This window comes from Phyllostomus discolor, chromosome 1 (genome assembly GCF_004126475.2).
Source record: "Phyllostomus discolor isolate MPI-MPIP mPhyDis1 chromosome 1, mPhyDis1.pri.v3, whole genome shotgun sequence".
Taxonomy (NCBI): Eukaryota; Metazoa; Chordata; class Mammalia; order Chiroptera; family Phyllostomidae; genus Phyllostomus; species Phyllostomus discolor.
The window spans coordinates 191,094,456-191,108,844 of NC_040903.2; the positions used below are offsets into that span (position 1 = coordinate 191,094,456).

At 36.0% G+C, this 14,389-nt stretch overlaps 1 protein-coding gene across 5 annotated transcripts in view; it reads left to right on the plus strand.

Moving 5' to 3' along the window:
- Nucleotides 1-14,389, plus strand: part of MPP5 (membrane palmitoylated protein 5) — a 74,048-nt gene that overhangs the window by 23,113 nt on the left and 36,546 nt on the right. Inside the window, exons 2-3 of one of the 5 annotated variants that reach the window (XM_028505961.2) lie at nt 436-517; nt 6,038-6,558. In XM_028505961.2, coding sequence (XP_028361762.1) covers nt 6,192-6,558 — 367 coding nt within the window. In that variant the 5' untranslated portion in view covers nt 436-517; nt 6,038-6,191. Of the gene's footprint in view, nt 1-435; nt 518-2,173; nt 2,192-6,037; nt 6,559-14,389 lie in introns of those variants that run through there. The other 4 variants (XM_028505963.2, XM_036011110.1, XM_036011100.1 and 1 more) reach the window with 4 other exon arrangements.

Here is a 14,389-nt window from a genome sequence, read left to right on the forward strand (position 1 = left end):
CTGGCGTAGCTCAGTGGATTGAGGGCGGGCTGCAAACCAAGGTGTCGCAGGTTCGATTCCCAGCCAGTGTACATTCCTGGGTTGCAGGCCATAACCCCCAGCAACCACACATTGATGTTTCTCTCTCTCTATCTCCCTCCCTTCTTGCTCTAAAAATAAATAAATAAATAAATAAACAATAATCTGCAAGAACTTTTAAACTAGTTGTGTTTACCTCTTTCTCATCACTGATTTCAGGTGATTTATAGTGATTTTGATGTATGTCCATTAGAGATTGGGAGGAGGTGCATTTTTACTACTTCATGATAAGAAATCCTAGCCGCCTGCAAACAGAATTGGATATCATATTGAATTAACCTTTTCCTCCCACTCCCTCTCTCTAAAAAACACTGCAGACTTTTATACTTGATTAATTGCCTCTTTTCTGTTTTACAGAGTAAGAAAGCCTGAGTTCTGTGAAAAACCAGAGAAGAGAAACTAAAAGAATAGTAGACAAGGTTTTCCCAATTTGCATAATGTAAGTTCTTTTCACTATTCTTGGCCTGAATCTTATGTTAGTTGAAAAAAGCTGTTTCTATGGAAACAAATAGCCCAACTTCTTAGAATGTCAGAGGAATGCTGATCACTTAATGAGACTCCCCAGCTGCTGGTCAAAGGGCATTACTTGTGGGAGAAGGGGAGGAAGGCTAAATAGGAAAAAATAATCTAGAGTTCTGGACTCTAGTGTCGACCAACCATGTTTATGCATATGAAGTGTATGTTTTACATTTTCCACTGTCTAAAAATTAGGATACCAATTATATAGGAAATTGCCTTCCTGCATTATAAGCTGTCATGTTTTCCAGCTCTCACATAAATGGTTCTGGTTCTTGGTGTCGATTTTTCAGTGAGCCACTATTCCTCGTCCTATTTCACACTCCCCAATTTCAGTCATTTGTATTTATCAAAGCTTATTTAGCATCTTTTTACCTCCCCCTTTCCTGTAGCCAATTCACATAGGCAAAGCCCTTTCTTCCCCACTAGTTTGAAGTTAGGGTTGAAACAGTTTTGGCCTGCCAACCTGAAAATTCATTTTCTTGTCTTGTGGACTATGTAAAGACCTCTGATTGATTTTTAAAATTTTTCTTCAGTCTTTCTTCCACCATGGAGGGAGGGGTATGAGCTGGGACTCTGATGAGGATTTGAAATGTGGGCTTTTAAGGCATTTAAGAAATTTACTGTTTATAATTAGAGGATTGAGAAGAGAGGAATACTTTTTTAAATATTGTATTTATTTATTTTTAGAGAGGGGGAAGGGAAGAAGAGAGGGGAGAGAAACATCGATGTGTGTTTGCCTCACATGCCCGCAACCCAGGACCTGGCCCAGGCAGATGTCCTGACTGGTAATGGAGCCCGCGGCCCTTTGGTTCGCAGGCTGGCACTCAGTCCACTGAGCCACACCAGCCAGGGCAGAAAAGAGGAATAGAAACTTGTAACTGTGTTGTCTGGGTAAGGTGGTCTCTTACTTACATAAAAGGAGGTAATTCTCTAGTTCAGTCATTACCAACTTCTAAATTGTCAGACAAAGGCCTTCCCTCCTTCCTTTTGGAGAGGGAAAATATAATTCTTTTGGACTGGGACTCTGTCACTGTTTATTGATATGTATTGCCTACACAAGTAAGCTATAGTATTCATGGTTTGCCTCTTTAAACATTGTAATGATCTTAATTCTGAAACTGTAGCACATAGCATAATGTTTCTGATTGTAGAAGAACTTTTTTGAATCTTTCATGGCCTTCATGAATTAATTTGTGAGTGGAGTTATACGTGGAGTGTTGTATGGTGAGATCATAACCAAGGTGGTCTGGAAAAACTTACCCAAGGAATAAGGGTTTGTAGTAGATCTCAAAGGTAGAAGAGGAAAGGAGAATCAGTTCCTATTTTGTAGTTCATAAGGCATTTAGGCAGGAAGAAAAAAAAGATAACGGGATAGGCACAGATGAGGAAGCTAACTTAGAAGGCCTGTGCAGGAACATAGTAAAAGATACAGTTAGAAAGTTGGAGTTTACCTTGTGATTTCAAACTCTATTCTGTAGGCAATATGAAAGCTACGAGAGGTTCTAAACAGTAATGATTTGCTCATATACTTAATTAAGCATTTATCTCTTATTAGACATCCTGGCTGTGGAGATCCCTGTAGAGACTAAGACAGGTCCCTGCTAATTCGGTCATTTACCTGTGTCACTGTGCAATTAATGTCCCAAGCTAAACCCATGTGACCCTTTCATTTCTCACCCCTTCTAATTCTCCCTCTCCTGTAGACTCAGGCTTGGTTAATGACATTGCCATCCACCTGGTGATCCAAAGGTAGTGGCCCTGGAGTCACACTGTCTGGGTTCATATCCTGAAGCCTCCTGTTTGCTTCGCCCTGTGCGGGGCAGTGTTGCAGATCCAGAGACGAATCAGCCTGTGCTCTGACCTCTAAGGGCTTCTAGTTTGATAGGCAGACAGCGATACAAATAGTTGCAATCCAGTTTGATCAGAGATGTGACAGGGATTCTGGAGTTCCAAAAGGGTTACATATCCAGTCTGGGGAGTCATGGAAATCCAGAGGAGGATGTGTTTGAGCTGAGACTTGAAAGGAGAGTAGTCAGGGATTAGATCCTAGGCAGTCTGATCTGGTTCTGTTCTAAGCATTCTGCTGTCTTGGGGAACTAGGTGGGCATAGTGGCATTAATTACACTTGAGAATGGAGGAAATGGAGGAGAGGATTAAAGGGAAATATGAGTTCAATTCTGGACACATTAATTTCTAAATTAATGTAGGACATTTTGGTAGGTAAACTAATAGGCAGGGATCTTGTCTCTATAATCATAGGACCTAGCCAAGGGTAATGCTCAATTAAAGTTGTGTGCAAATCACACCTCTTTTCTAAATCTTCAATGGCTTTTCTACTGTCCTGAGTATTAAGGACTTATACTTAAGACTGTTCTTAAATTGAACCAGTCAAAATTTCTACCCACTATCCTGTTGTACAAGCTGATGGCTTTAGTTAAACTAGCCTTATTTATACTTTCTTACACCTTTTCTGTTCCTGCCTTTGGCTCATGTGGCCTCTTCGTTATTTCTCCATCCTGTCTTCAGGGCCCACTTTCATTCTCATTCCTCATCTACAAAACAGGCATATTTGTACATATGTTTATAGTTGTGATGAAGATTGAATGAGTGAGTACTGTATAGCATTTGCAACATTGTGCAGCACTCAAGGGCTCAGTAAGTGTTGTAGTTGTGGTTACTACTATCACTATTTCTTTCTTCATTTTCTTCTTCTTGCCCTGCTATATGAAATAGACACCAAGTTCTAGTACTTCTGTAACTTACGTATTTCTTTAATATAACTTTCCTTAATTTCACTCTTAGCTCAGGACCACATTTCTTACAGTTGCCTTCAAACTGGTCTCATTGTCACCCTTTAGTCAATCCTGTGCACTTCTGCCAGAGTGGTATTTCTCTAAGAGTGCATGTGATCATTGCCATCTCCTGCTTTAATTCCTGTAATAAGTTTTACTACTTTCAGCATAAAGGTCAAAGTCTTTTGCTCTCAAACCATTCTCAGTCTGGACCCCTGCGTGCCTCTCCACTTTTGTCATTATTCATGCATGACATGCTCCCATTGTCCCATTCAGCCTTAATTGCATTCTGTTCTGGTTTTTGAAAGTGCCATACTCTCATACCCCATCTTCCTGTTGGTCTTGTGATTTCCTCTGCCTGGAACAGTCTCTTCTACCTGGCTAAATTTAGTTCTTTGAAACACCTCTCAAATACATCCTTATCTTTTGAGTGTTTGCTGTGATCCCTCACCACAGACTAAGTTTTAGAGTCCTTTGTCTGTGCATCCTCTGTGAATTTATGACATTTCTAAGTTTAGTTGAGCAGATATTTATTGTGCATTTCCTGTGTTACATTTATATTGTTAAGCTCCAGGAGATGTAAAAATAAGACATGAGGCCTGTCTTGAACAAGTTTAGAATGTAATGCAGAGAAGCCAACTGGGGAAGAATAATCATTCGTTTGCTTTGCTGTCTCTCCCAGTAGACTATGAACACTCCAAGGGAGATGACCAAAATGGGATTTTAAGTGAATCAATACCAGGTTGCAGAAGTTTTGCTGGGAGTCAAAGGCGAGATCCAGATAGATAAGCATGAGAACTCTTACCCAGACCACCTGGCCCAGTCTCTTGTTACCTGATCTATAATCTGCCCCCCATGATCTGGCATAGTGACTGTGGACATAGTCTTACAGTTTTTAAGTTGACAATTTTAGTTCCAGATAGTAATTTTTGTAGACTGTCTTATAAAGTAAAAAATGCATTATTAAATTTGATTTTTAATATTCAGTAAATATTGTAAATAGAGAAAGTTGAGAGTTTTAACTTTCTGGAATTATGTACACTCCTAGGTTTTTAAAATTAAGCACAAAACTACAGTAACTCTTACACAAGTTTCTGTTTACTTGTAAGGAAAACATCAAATAAGCTGAATTTGCATTTGCATAAATTAAGAATTTCCCAGTGTAATTCCAGTGGCTGTTACTTTAATGAAAAAGAAGGCAATCTAATGATAAGTAAGGTATTTGTGTGTAAATTACATGGTTATATAGAGAGAAGCTAAGATTTGAATAGAAGACTGAAAAATCTCCCAAAATTCTTGTGAAATGTAATTCTGGTGATTCTTGTAGTTTCTATGTCTTTTCCTGGTGGTTGGTCTAGTGATTTTCCTAGTTGTTGAGGTGGGTTTGTGTTAAGCAGTCTGTGGCAAGATGTTGGACAGAAGTTTGGCTGGCATTTGGAATTCTGTCTGAAAACTCAGCTTTTGCTTAGTAGGCATGTGCTCTAACAAACCTGTTTACTGAAATGATGTTCAGCTCAAGGAGGTAGTAGGTTTATTATTGTAAATATTTTAAAGTCTTGAGAAAAAAGAAAACTAATTAGATTTATGTGTGGGTTTTCACATATATAAACAATCTGCCTTTTTATGCTCAAGAAATGGCTTGATGAAAAGCCAGTGTCATGAAGCAAAATATTTTTCTTGTCTAAAATATATTGAAGGATTTTTAAAACATAAGAATTAAAATACTAAGAATTAATATAAATATATATTTTTTAACTTTAAAACTTGCATACATTATCATTTAAAACTGAGAACAAACCTGTGAATAAATTTTCCAGAGGAGTCTGAGGTTCAGAGAGAGACACTGACTAGTCTTAGATCATAAAGCTCTCTGGGGGAAGTGTCAGAGCCAGAATTAAAATTCAGTTTTCTGGCCTCTGAGTCCCGTATGTTCTTACTTTCTTTATATATGGCTTTAAAATGTTCCCCAGTGGTAACAGGTACCGATTTTCTCTGAATGAACTTCATAAAGAATTAATCCTAATTCTTTTGTTAATGTGACCAAGTTGTAGACACTGATAACCCACGTGGTCTTTTTCTCACTGAATGTGGTTTTATCCTGTAGGTGCCTTAGCTGCTAATTAAAGTTTCTTTTTCACTGGGTGTCTTCATTTTATTAACTCCTAAAAGTGGATCTGCTAGAATACCGCCTTTACCTCATTTGAGCCACAACATGACATGCTGCCAGTTTCTTTAGAAATTAAGTAGGCGATTATTTTAATCTTGTGTGTATTAATTGAGTGTAAAGTACTGTGTTGAGATAGTTATACAAAGATTGTTAAAGCATCTTTATACCTTAAGCAACCTATTCTCTACTAAACCAGTACCCAAAACTTCCTTACCTTCTAATTTTGCTACACTTTCTAATATATCATTTTTCTCAGCTGTAAAATAACAATGTGCTTCAGATTCTTGGGAGGGAACTTCTTTGGGGCAGAGGGTAGCACCTTGATTTTCTCAACAATATCTAGTAAGTGAAAGGAAAATACTTTGTAGGGCAACAGAAAGCACTTAATCTAATATTATATACTTATGGGATATTTTCTATATTGTATATAAAGTTTTTATATTGTAATTCTTACACTTTTTCCCCCCATCTTTCCTCTTAGATTTCCTTCATGGATACATTTTCATAGCATTATTATGTGATGGGAGAAGTTTTTTTTTTTTTGAAGTAACATGGATTTTATACTACAGAATCAAGAGATTGGCTTTATAGGAAAAATTGATATATAAAAGTGGTACAGGTTTTTATAGATAACCATGACAACATCCCATATGAATGGGCATGTTACTGAGGAATCAGACAGCGAAGTAAAAAATGTTGATCTTGCATCACCAGAGGAACATCAGAAGCACCGAGAGATGGCTGTTGACTGCCCTGGAGATTTGGGCTCCAGGATGATGCCTATACGTCGAAGTGCACAGTTGGAGCGTATTCGGCAACAACAGGAGGACATGAGGCGTAGGCGAGAGGAAGAAGGGAAAAAACAAGAACTTGACCTTAATTCTTCCATGAGACTTAAGAAACTAGCTCAAATTCCTCCAAAGACTGGAATAGATAACCCTATATTTGATACAGAGGAAGGAATTGTCTTAGAAAGTCCTCATTATGCTGTGAAGATATTAGGTAAGTAAAAACAATAATAGAAAATATTTTGCTTTTATTTCTCTTGTCTTAATGTAAATGTGTATAAGATGGCAGAGGAGTATAAAAGAATATAAAGTTCTTGAAATTTAAATTTAAAGCCTTGAAATTCACCTTTTATTTCAAACTCAAACTTTTATATCAAAATTACTCAAAAGCAATTTTCAGATTTTGAACTTCTGATTTCATTAAAGTTTGTAAAATAGCAATAAAATTAATATCTGTATCTTAAAACACTTGATTTTAATTAATACCTTTACAAAGAACTGATGCTGTTTATATGGCATTATACACATAAAACATGGCTCAAAATCCCGTATACCATCTATTCTAATACCATTCTGGGGGTGGGGGAGGCTAGTGCTATGAGATTTTAATAGATACAAAAAAAATGTTCTGTGATCAAATTTTGAGAAGAGGGGGTTAAATATGTTAAACAGCTTCTCATTACAGGACTTCTTAGAGACTTGAGAATGCTAACATGCATTATGAGTCTACAATAGAGATTGCTGTCAAATGTAAATTTCCAAACCTAAGAGCTTTTGATTATCGAACTTACCGCCCTCCCTTCCTGCACACACGAGGGATCACTGATCTAGTGTTAAGAGTGGACGTTAATTTATGTGCCCTTAAATGTTATAACAAACACCATTCTATGTCATAGCCACAGTAGTCCTGTTAAAAGGGCTTTGTTGCCATTTTGGAGATAAAGAAATCGAACCTCAGTTAAATCACCTGTTTAAGACTCCAAGCTTTTAAGTGGTAGAGCCAAATTTGAATTTCCCTGTGCTGCATGTGTAGTTGGTACATTATACAGAGCAAAGCGGGTTTGAGTGGAGACTGGCATCCTATCTGTTCTTCACTCACTGGACCAGGGCTCTGGCTACCGAGAGGACTACCTTTTTTTGGTTTTCCTGAAGGTATCTTATGTACTAGATTTGCTCCTCACTAAGTCTCTATATTCTAAATCTTGAGCAGTTTCTTCTCCACCACATCATCTGCTTCCTTTCTTTGCTGTAAATTTATTAAGGATCCACAGTTCTTGACAGAAAGCAGTGTACATGCCTCTCTGGTGTTTGAAGAAATCATTGACGTGTTCAGTGATGGTGAAATCTGCTAAATGCCTTCAGATGTTAATAGTGAAAGCAAAAGATTACATATTTTCCAATACATTTATCTGAAGGAATTTTAGGTTCCTTTTTTTCTTGATAGTTTTGTTAGAGGAGAAATATTTCCCAGTTACTTCTAAATGGCTGTCATTTCTCACCACCCCATTTTTTAAAATTAAAATATTCTGTCAGTATTCTCTGTGACTTGGAAAAACCTTACTTTGTAATACATCTAGTCCAAGCCTGGAAGATTCTTGTTTTTCTGTTTGAATTACCTTAAGAGTACTATATTGTTTGTCCATTTGCTCTACTTAGATCAGGCATAAATGTCCCTCTAATAAATTAATATTCATGTAATCTCAGTAAAGAAACAAATTTAGCTTAAGCCAGATTCACTTATGGAATTAATTAATTAATTAATTTGTTTATTTGCCTAAGCAAGAAAACTGGAGACCATTTCTCTTAAATTTTTTTTTGCTTTTTTCTCTTTCTGTTTGTGTGTTGGTGGCTAGCTAATCTACAAGTATAGATTAAAGGACAGCTGTATATTTTTCCAACTTGCAGTTCACAGTAGTTTGTAAAACTACCTTTGTGCAGTCCTTGAACTTAAGGCTGTTTTACATATTTTAAAGTAATTTAAAATGTAGTACTAGGTATCTGTACTTCATTTTTTGGATAGGAGAATATTAATATGTGGAGAAATAAGTGATAGATTTAATGTTAATATACTCAACACAAATGTGTTAATTGTAGGAAATATGAAAAGTTAATGTAAGTTAAAACATTACTGTCGATCAAAGCTTTAGTGTTTGGATATACTCATATTTAAGTTTTTATTTTAAAATGAAGTTTAATAGCTTTGTAACAAGCACTCTTTTCCTGTTCTTAATTTGCCAACACATCATACTACGTCAGACATACTCCCTTAAAGTCACATGTGTCTCCCTGCCAGTGTTCTGATTAACACACGTGCCAGGAGACAGCTTCCCAGCCCTTTTTACAGCCAGCAGCAGCAGCCTTGTTTTAAGTGAGGAAAGAACGGGGCGGCTGATTTATTTCTTTCAGGGGGAGCCTTCAGTTTCCTGATGACACATCATCATTGATCTGTGAGTAGAGAAAATAATTCTTTCAAGACCCGAAAATGTGATTGGAAAGGTTAGGTACTTTAACTGGCTGGGTGTTGGTGTTGAATGGAAGTATTTATAAATTGGGCACTGTGCAGTAACAAAAGTGCAGGGATGGAGGAACCACCTTCCAGTTTCCCAAAGCAGATGCACCATTGCACATTCCCACCAAGAATGCACTGATAATAGCTCTTCTAATGAGTGTGAGTGTGCCCTGAACTTGCAGACTGTAGAAATGTGCATCAAGTAAGTGGGTATAAGTTTCTAACACACGTAGAATAGCATCTGTTACAGAGGAAACTCTATGCTAAATTTGTTAAATAAATACACTAAACACAAAAGTTAAAAAAGTTTAGGGATGGATTTGATAGAAAATATTCAAAAAGGATAAATTGAATTTTCTTGTTTAAAAGCACTCAGAACCTTATTGGGAATTAGAAAATAGTGATGTGGGAACTTAATTCAAATGAATAATTAATAATAGTGTTATAAATTATAAAAAATTTTGATATATTGGGGAGGCATTCCGTAAAATTGGCATGAGTTATTAAAACTTGCTACAAATAAAATTGTCTTGTTTTGTTCATAAGCAAACTGTCTTGTGAGAGAAATCCTGAGAGAAGAACAAAATGCAGGGTAAAGTGGGATAAAGTAGAGGAGAATCATTTTCAGATATGTCTATAGATTTCACTGTGTTAGTTTGTGTGTCCACAAGTAAGTAATTGTGGGCCACAGTTGTGGACAAGTAAATACAATAAACAATATTTAAAGGAAATAAACTCAGAAACGCTGCAGTCTGTCATGTATATGACTATATGATTATTGTATCTCTGAAAAGAGCTTAGGCAAGGCACTCAGTCACCCTACACACACACACACACACACACACACACACGGTGAGCTGTCTGCTTTGTGGTTAATAAAGAGACTCCTGAAATTTGTGATTAGGAGCTTTCTTGTTTACACCATAAGAGCATGCTACTAGTGTGAAGAAAACATTTAAAAAGACACACCAAGGAGAAGAAAACTATGAATAAAATATTTTTATAATAATAATAGCATGTTTTAGTCTTGATTAGTGTCTACATATTTTTTTGCCAGATAGATCTGAATATTCAAACTGTTAGGTCAAAGGTACTTTGTATTTGACATTGTAAAGTAAAATATTTCTTCCACATTCATTTCTGTGACAACATTTGACTTTTGATTGACTGTGGCATATTCTGAAATATTGATGGATTGTGATGAACTTCTTTTAATATTGACTTTAAAATAAAGTTCCTTTAAAGCCAACAAACAAAATTCCTGTGGCAGTAAACCTTAAGGTCAGCCTACTCCTGAGAAATTAATTATTCTTGCCATTAAATTTATGCTCAGTTCCTGTAGGTACAGTAGATATTTTCACACTTTATTAGCCATTCTTTCAGGGACTTTTTATTTTTTCTTTCTGGAGGTGAAATGAACAGGCCTATTGGTATTAGGTGTAAAATGATGGTATCATTTGAAACTTTTCTCATTTGAGCAAAGATTTAAAAAATTCATTAGAATATAGGTGTAGTCATGTAATGCTTAGTTGTTAACTACACATAATTCTACTGAAAAAATGATTAATTGCTACACCATTCCATCTTTGAACACAGTGCATCAAAACTTAATTTCACCTGATAAGTAATAGTACATTTTAATTTTATCCCTCTTTCAAAGACTTGACTTTTTATGTTCAGAAATGCATGACATCGTTGCATATTGTAAGGTGCCAGGGATGTCTGGAATCAGATGTAGAGTTTACTTTTTATCTATACTTAGTTGCTATTGACTTGAAGAAGTTACTTCACTTTTCTGAGCCTCCGTTTTAGGGTTCTCTTGAGGACCAAGGGAGAAAATGTTTATAAGCATTTGGCACAATGTAGGTTTGACTAAAGTTTAACTTGTGTAAGAACCAGAAGCCACCATAGAGATCATCTAATTTTCTAGCCCGTGAAACTAATTTGTGGGTCTTAAATAGTAATTTTTAATTTTATTTTTTTAAATAGCAGCTTCATTAAGATGTAATTCACATATCATAAAATCCACTCTTATAAAATGTACAGTTCATGAGTTTTTAGCATATTCACAAGATTTTGTACCCATCACCACTATATAATTCCAGAGTATTTTCATTACCCCCAAAAGACAAACTGTATCTGTTAGCAACCACTTCATATTCTCCCCTCCCCTAACTTCGGACAACCCTTCTGTCAGTGGGTTTCTTTATTTGAGACATTTCATTCATATAACTGAATCACAAAGTATGTGACCTTTTGTGACAGGATTTTTTCACATAGCATAACGTTTTCAAGGTTCATCTGTATTGTAGCATGAACCAGTACCTCATCCCTTTTTATAGCTGGATAATAGTCCATTGTATGGATAAACCACTTTTTTGTTTATCCATTCATCTGTTGATGGAACATTTGGGTCGTTCCACCTTAGGGCTATTGGGAATAGTAGTGTTATGAATATAACATGTAAAAAATTTTTAAATCCTCACTTGAGGATATGTTTATTGATTTTAGAGAGAGAGGAGGAAAGAGAGGGAGAGAGAAACATACATACCCTGACTAGGAATCAAACCTGCAACCTAGGTATGTGCCTTGACTGGGAATCGAACCCATAACCTTTTGGTGTATAGGACAACACTCCAAGCAGCTGAGCCATCTGGCCAGGGCTGTAAATTTTTGTTTGAAGACCTATTTTTAATTCTTTTGGATATATACTTAGGAGGGGAATTGCTGAATCATATGGTAATTCTGTGTTTAACTTCTTATTTAACTGCTGTATCTTCCACAGTATCTGCACTAATTTACATTCTCACCAGCAACATGTGAGGGTTCCAGTTTATCTACATCCTTGTTATTGTTATTACATGCCATTTAATTTTTGCTATCCTATCAACCAGTAATTTTCTTAAGAACTAGGATAAAATAGGAAATATTCAAGCATATTATATTGCATATAAGTATTCATTAGTTTTTTATTTCAAGAGGTACGTGTATACTGGGTTGTGAATTAAAAAATATTTTTTTAATGACTCGCCAACAAAAGTTTGAGAAATACTATCCTAGTCAAACCCCCTCATTTTATAAGAAGGTTCAGAGACTTGAAGTGGGTTGTCCAGTGACATATAATGCAATTAAATAAATGGTGAAGCCATGAGAAGGCCCCAAGTATTCTGACTCCATATTTGGAGTGTTTTTTCCTCACACCGAACCCATTTCAGTTTCATCCAGAGAAAAATCATGAAACTTTTGTGCTTGATTGAATTATAGTCACGTCAATGACAGTTTCCGTTGTCTGATCATACTTGGGGGTAAGGTTTTGGCTCTACTGTCTCACTCATCTGTTGTTGCTTATGCACTGGTATTTGCTTGTAATTTGTAACCCAGTTTGTTAATGAGTAATTACTGTTTGGGCTCTTTTGTGAGCTTCTGCTTATTTTTAGTAAGTTCAATTTGACCTAGTCTACTGAAACCCAAAGTTCAGAGATCTAAATTTTATATTAAGTTTAAAAAGAAGAGACTGCTCATATTTAAGGACAGGTTTCCTGAATGAAAGTTTTAATTTTAATTCAGCAGATAAGATATGCTGGAAACTGATATAATTTTCTCATTTTCAATAATATGGAGTCCTGATCTCAATGTTCAATTTGGCTCTAAAGTTTAGAGATAAAGAAGAAATCTTAAAATGTTTCAGAAAAAAGTCATGAAGTTGGTTGAAAACTAGAAATTTCTGATCATAGGCTAAAAGAATTGATATTATTTAAACAACAAAATTGAAGACTCTTAATGGTAGACTAGCATTTTCATGTGGAGTAAATGATAACAATAAGTAAAATTAAACAAAGCTAATCCAGGATAGATGGTTATCTCCATTGCTTTGAAAGATCTCAAGAGATGGAGATTCCTCAGCTTCCCTGGGTAGTTTTACTGTTTACCCTTACAGCTAACACCTTCTCCCATGTGGCTGGCTGCCCAGAGTCTTGCTTGTTTGAAGATAGAATTTTCAGACAGAGCAACTGTTGGTGATTACTTTCTGTTGCCAATTTTAGTCTCCTTTCTTTTATATTTTAGGCTGCCAGGAGAGGGCCCAAGGAGGAGTAGAGAGTTCAGGGGGTAGATTTGTGGACTTCATTTGTAGTTATCTGGTAAATTGTACCCCAAAGCCAAATATGAATGATTTATCTTTAGGTGGTATGTCCTTTCTTTTAACATAAATAATAAAGATTTTAAATGTCGTGTGAAATGTTAGAAAGATGTTGGAAACTTGAAAGAGTTTCTACCAAATACCTAGAGGACAGTTTAAAATCCATGAAAACAATCTTCAGGGTCAAACTGGAAATGTCTTTCACTCCAGGGAAAAGTCAAGGGGAGTAAGATCTATAGACACACGAGGGCTGGAAAGCAGAAGAGCACAGCTGAACCCCAGAGATGCTCATGGCCCAGCACATAGTATGGGTTCTGGGAGAATGCTGGGACCGTGCCAGTGCGGGAAACATGAACAAATTTAACTGGGCTTAAGATTGAAGTTTTTTAGGTTAGCATTACATTTTAAACGTGTTAATTATCATCCTTTAGAACTTCAGGCACCTCTATTAAATCCTGTTTACACTTTTGTTCTTAGAAAAACTGTTTCACTGAAATTATCTTTTCTTAGTAGTTATCTCCAGATTTACATCAATCAGTGTTGCCAGACTAAAGTCACTTGCACTGAAGCTCAGTTTTACAGTGAAATATCTCCAACCATTATTGAAAAACTACAAATGTCTATTTGTCCTGAATTTCAGATATAGAACAATGCCATAGTATATGCATATATTATTTTATGTACTCCATCTAAAAAACCCTGAAAAACTTTTCCCAGTAAAAATAAAAACAAACCAAAAACCCCCATCAAAACCTGAGACACACAAAATTCAATCATATCTCTACACGTGGAGAAAAGGATGTCGTGCTCAAAAATGGCACCTGGATGAAGGATTCATTTCTCGAACTTCTAAGGCAGTGCTTCTTCTGCCACGCTAAGGAAATGATAAAAGAGAAATTTTTTTGCAGGTTCTAGGTCTTGATTGCAGCATTATTTTTCTGTTGTAGAAAAGTAGTCCTGAGATATAGCATTTCACCCAGTACAGCATCATGTAATGTACACTAACAAGTATTTAGAGAAGCTTACCCATCCTGGTTACCATATTTTTCAGACTATAAGACACACTTTTTTGTTTTTTTATACCACATTTTTTGCTTCAAAATTTTTTCCCCTGCTTTTCTCCTCTAAATCCTAGGTGTGTCTGGGGTTTGCACCATAAGATTGGGGGGGAGGGGCATCTTATAGTCCGAAAAAATGTGGTATGTTACCATGAATCTGTGAGAGAAATTTCCTTTAGTTAACTGTGTGTGTGCATGTTTTCATATATACTATGTATGATGAATGTATTTTTTATGTACTTTTTATAATCCTGTTGCTACTTTTATAATACTGATGCATTTTACTTATGCTATTTTAAGCAAGCTTTTTATGCTTTAAATAGTTTCTTAGAGTATTTTA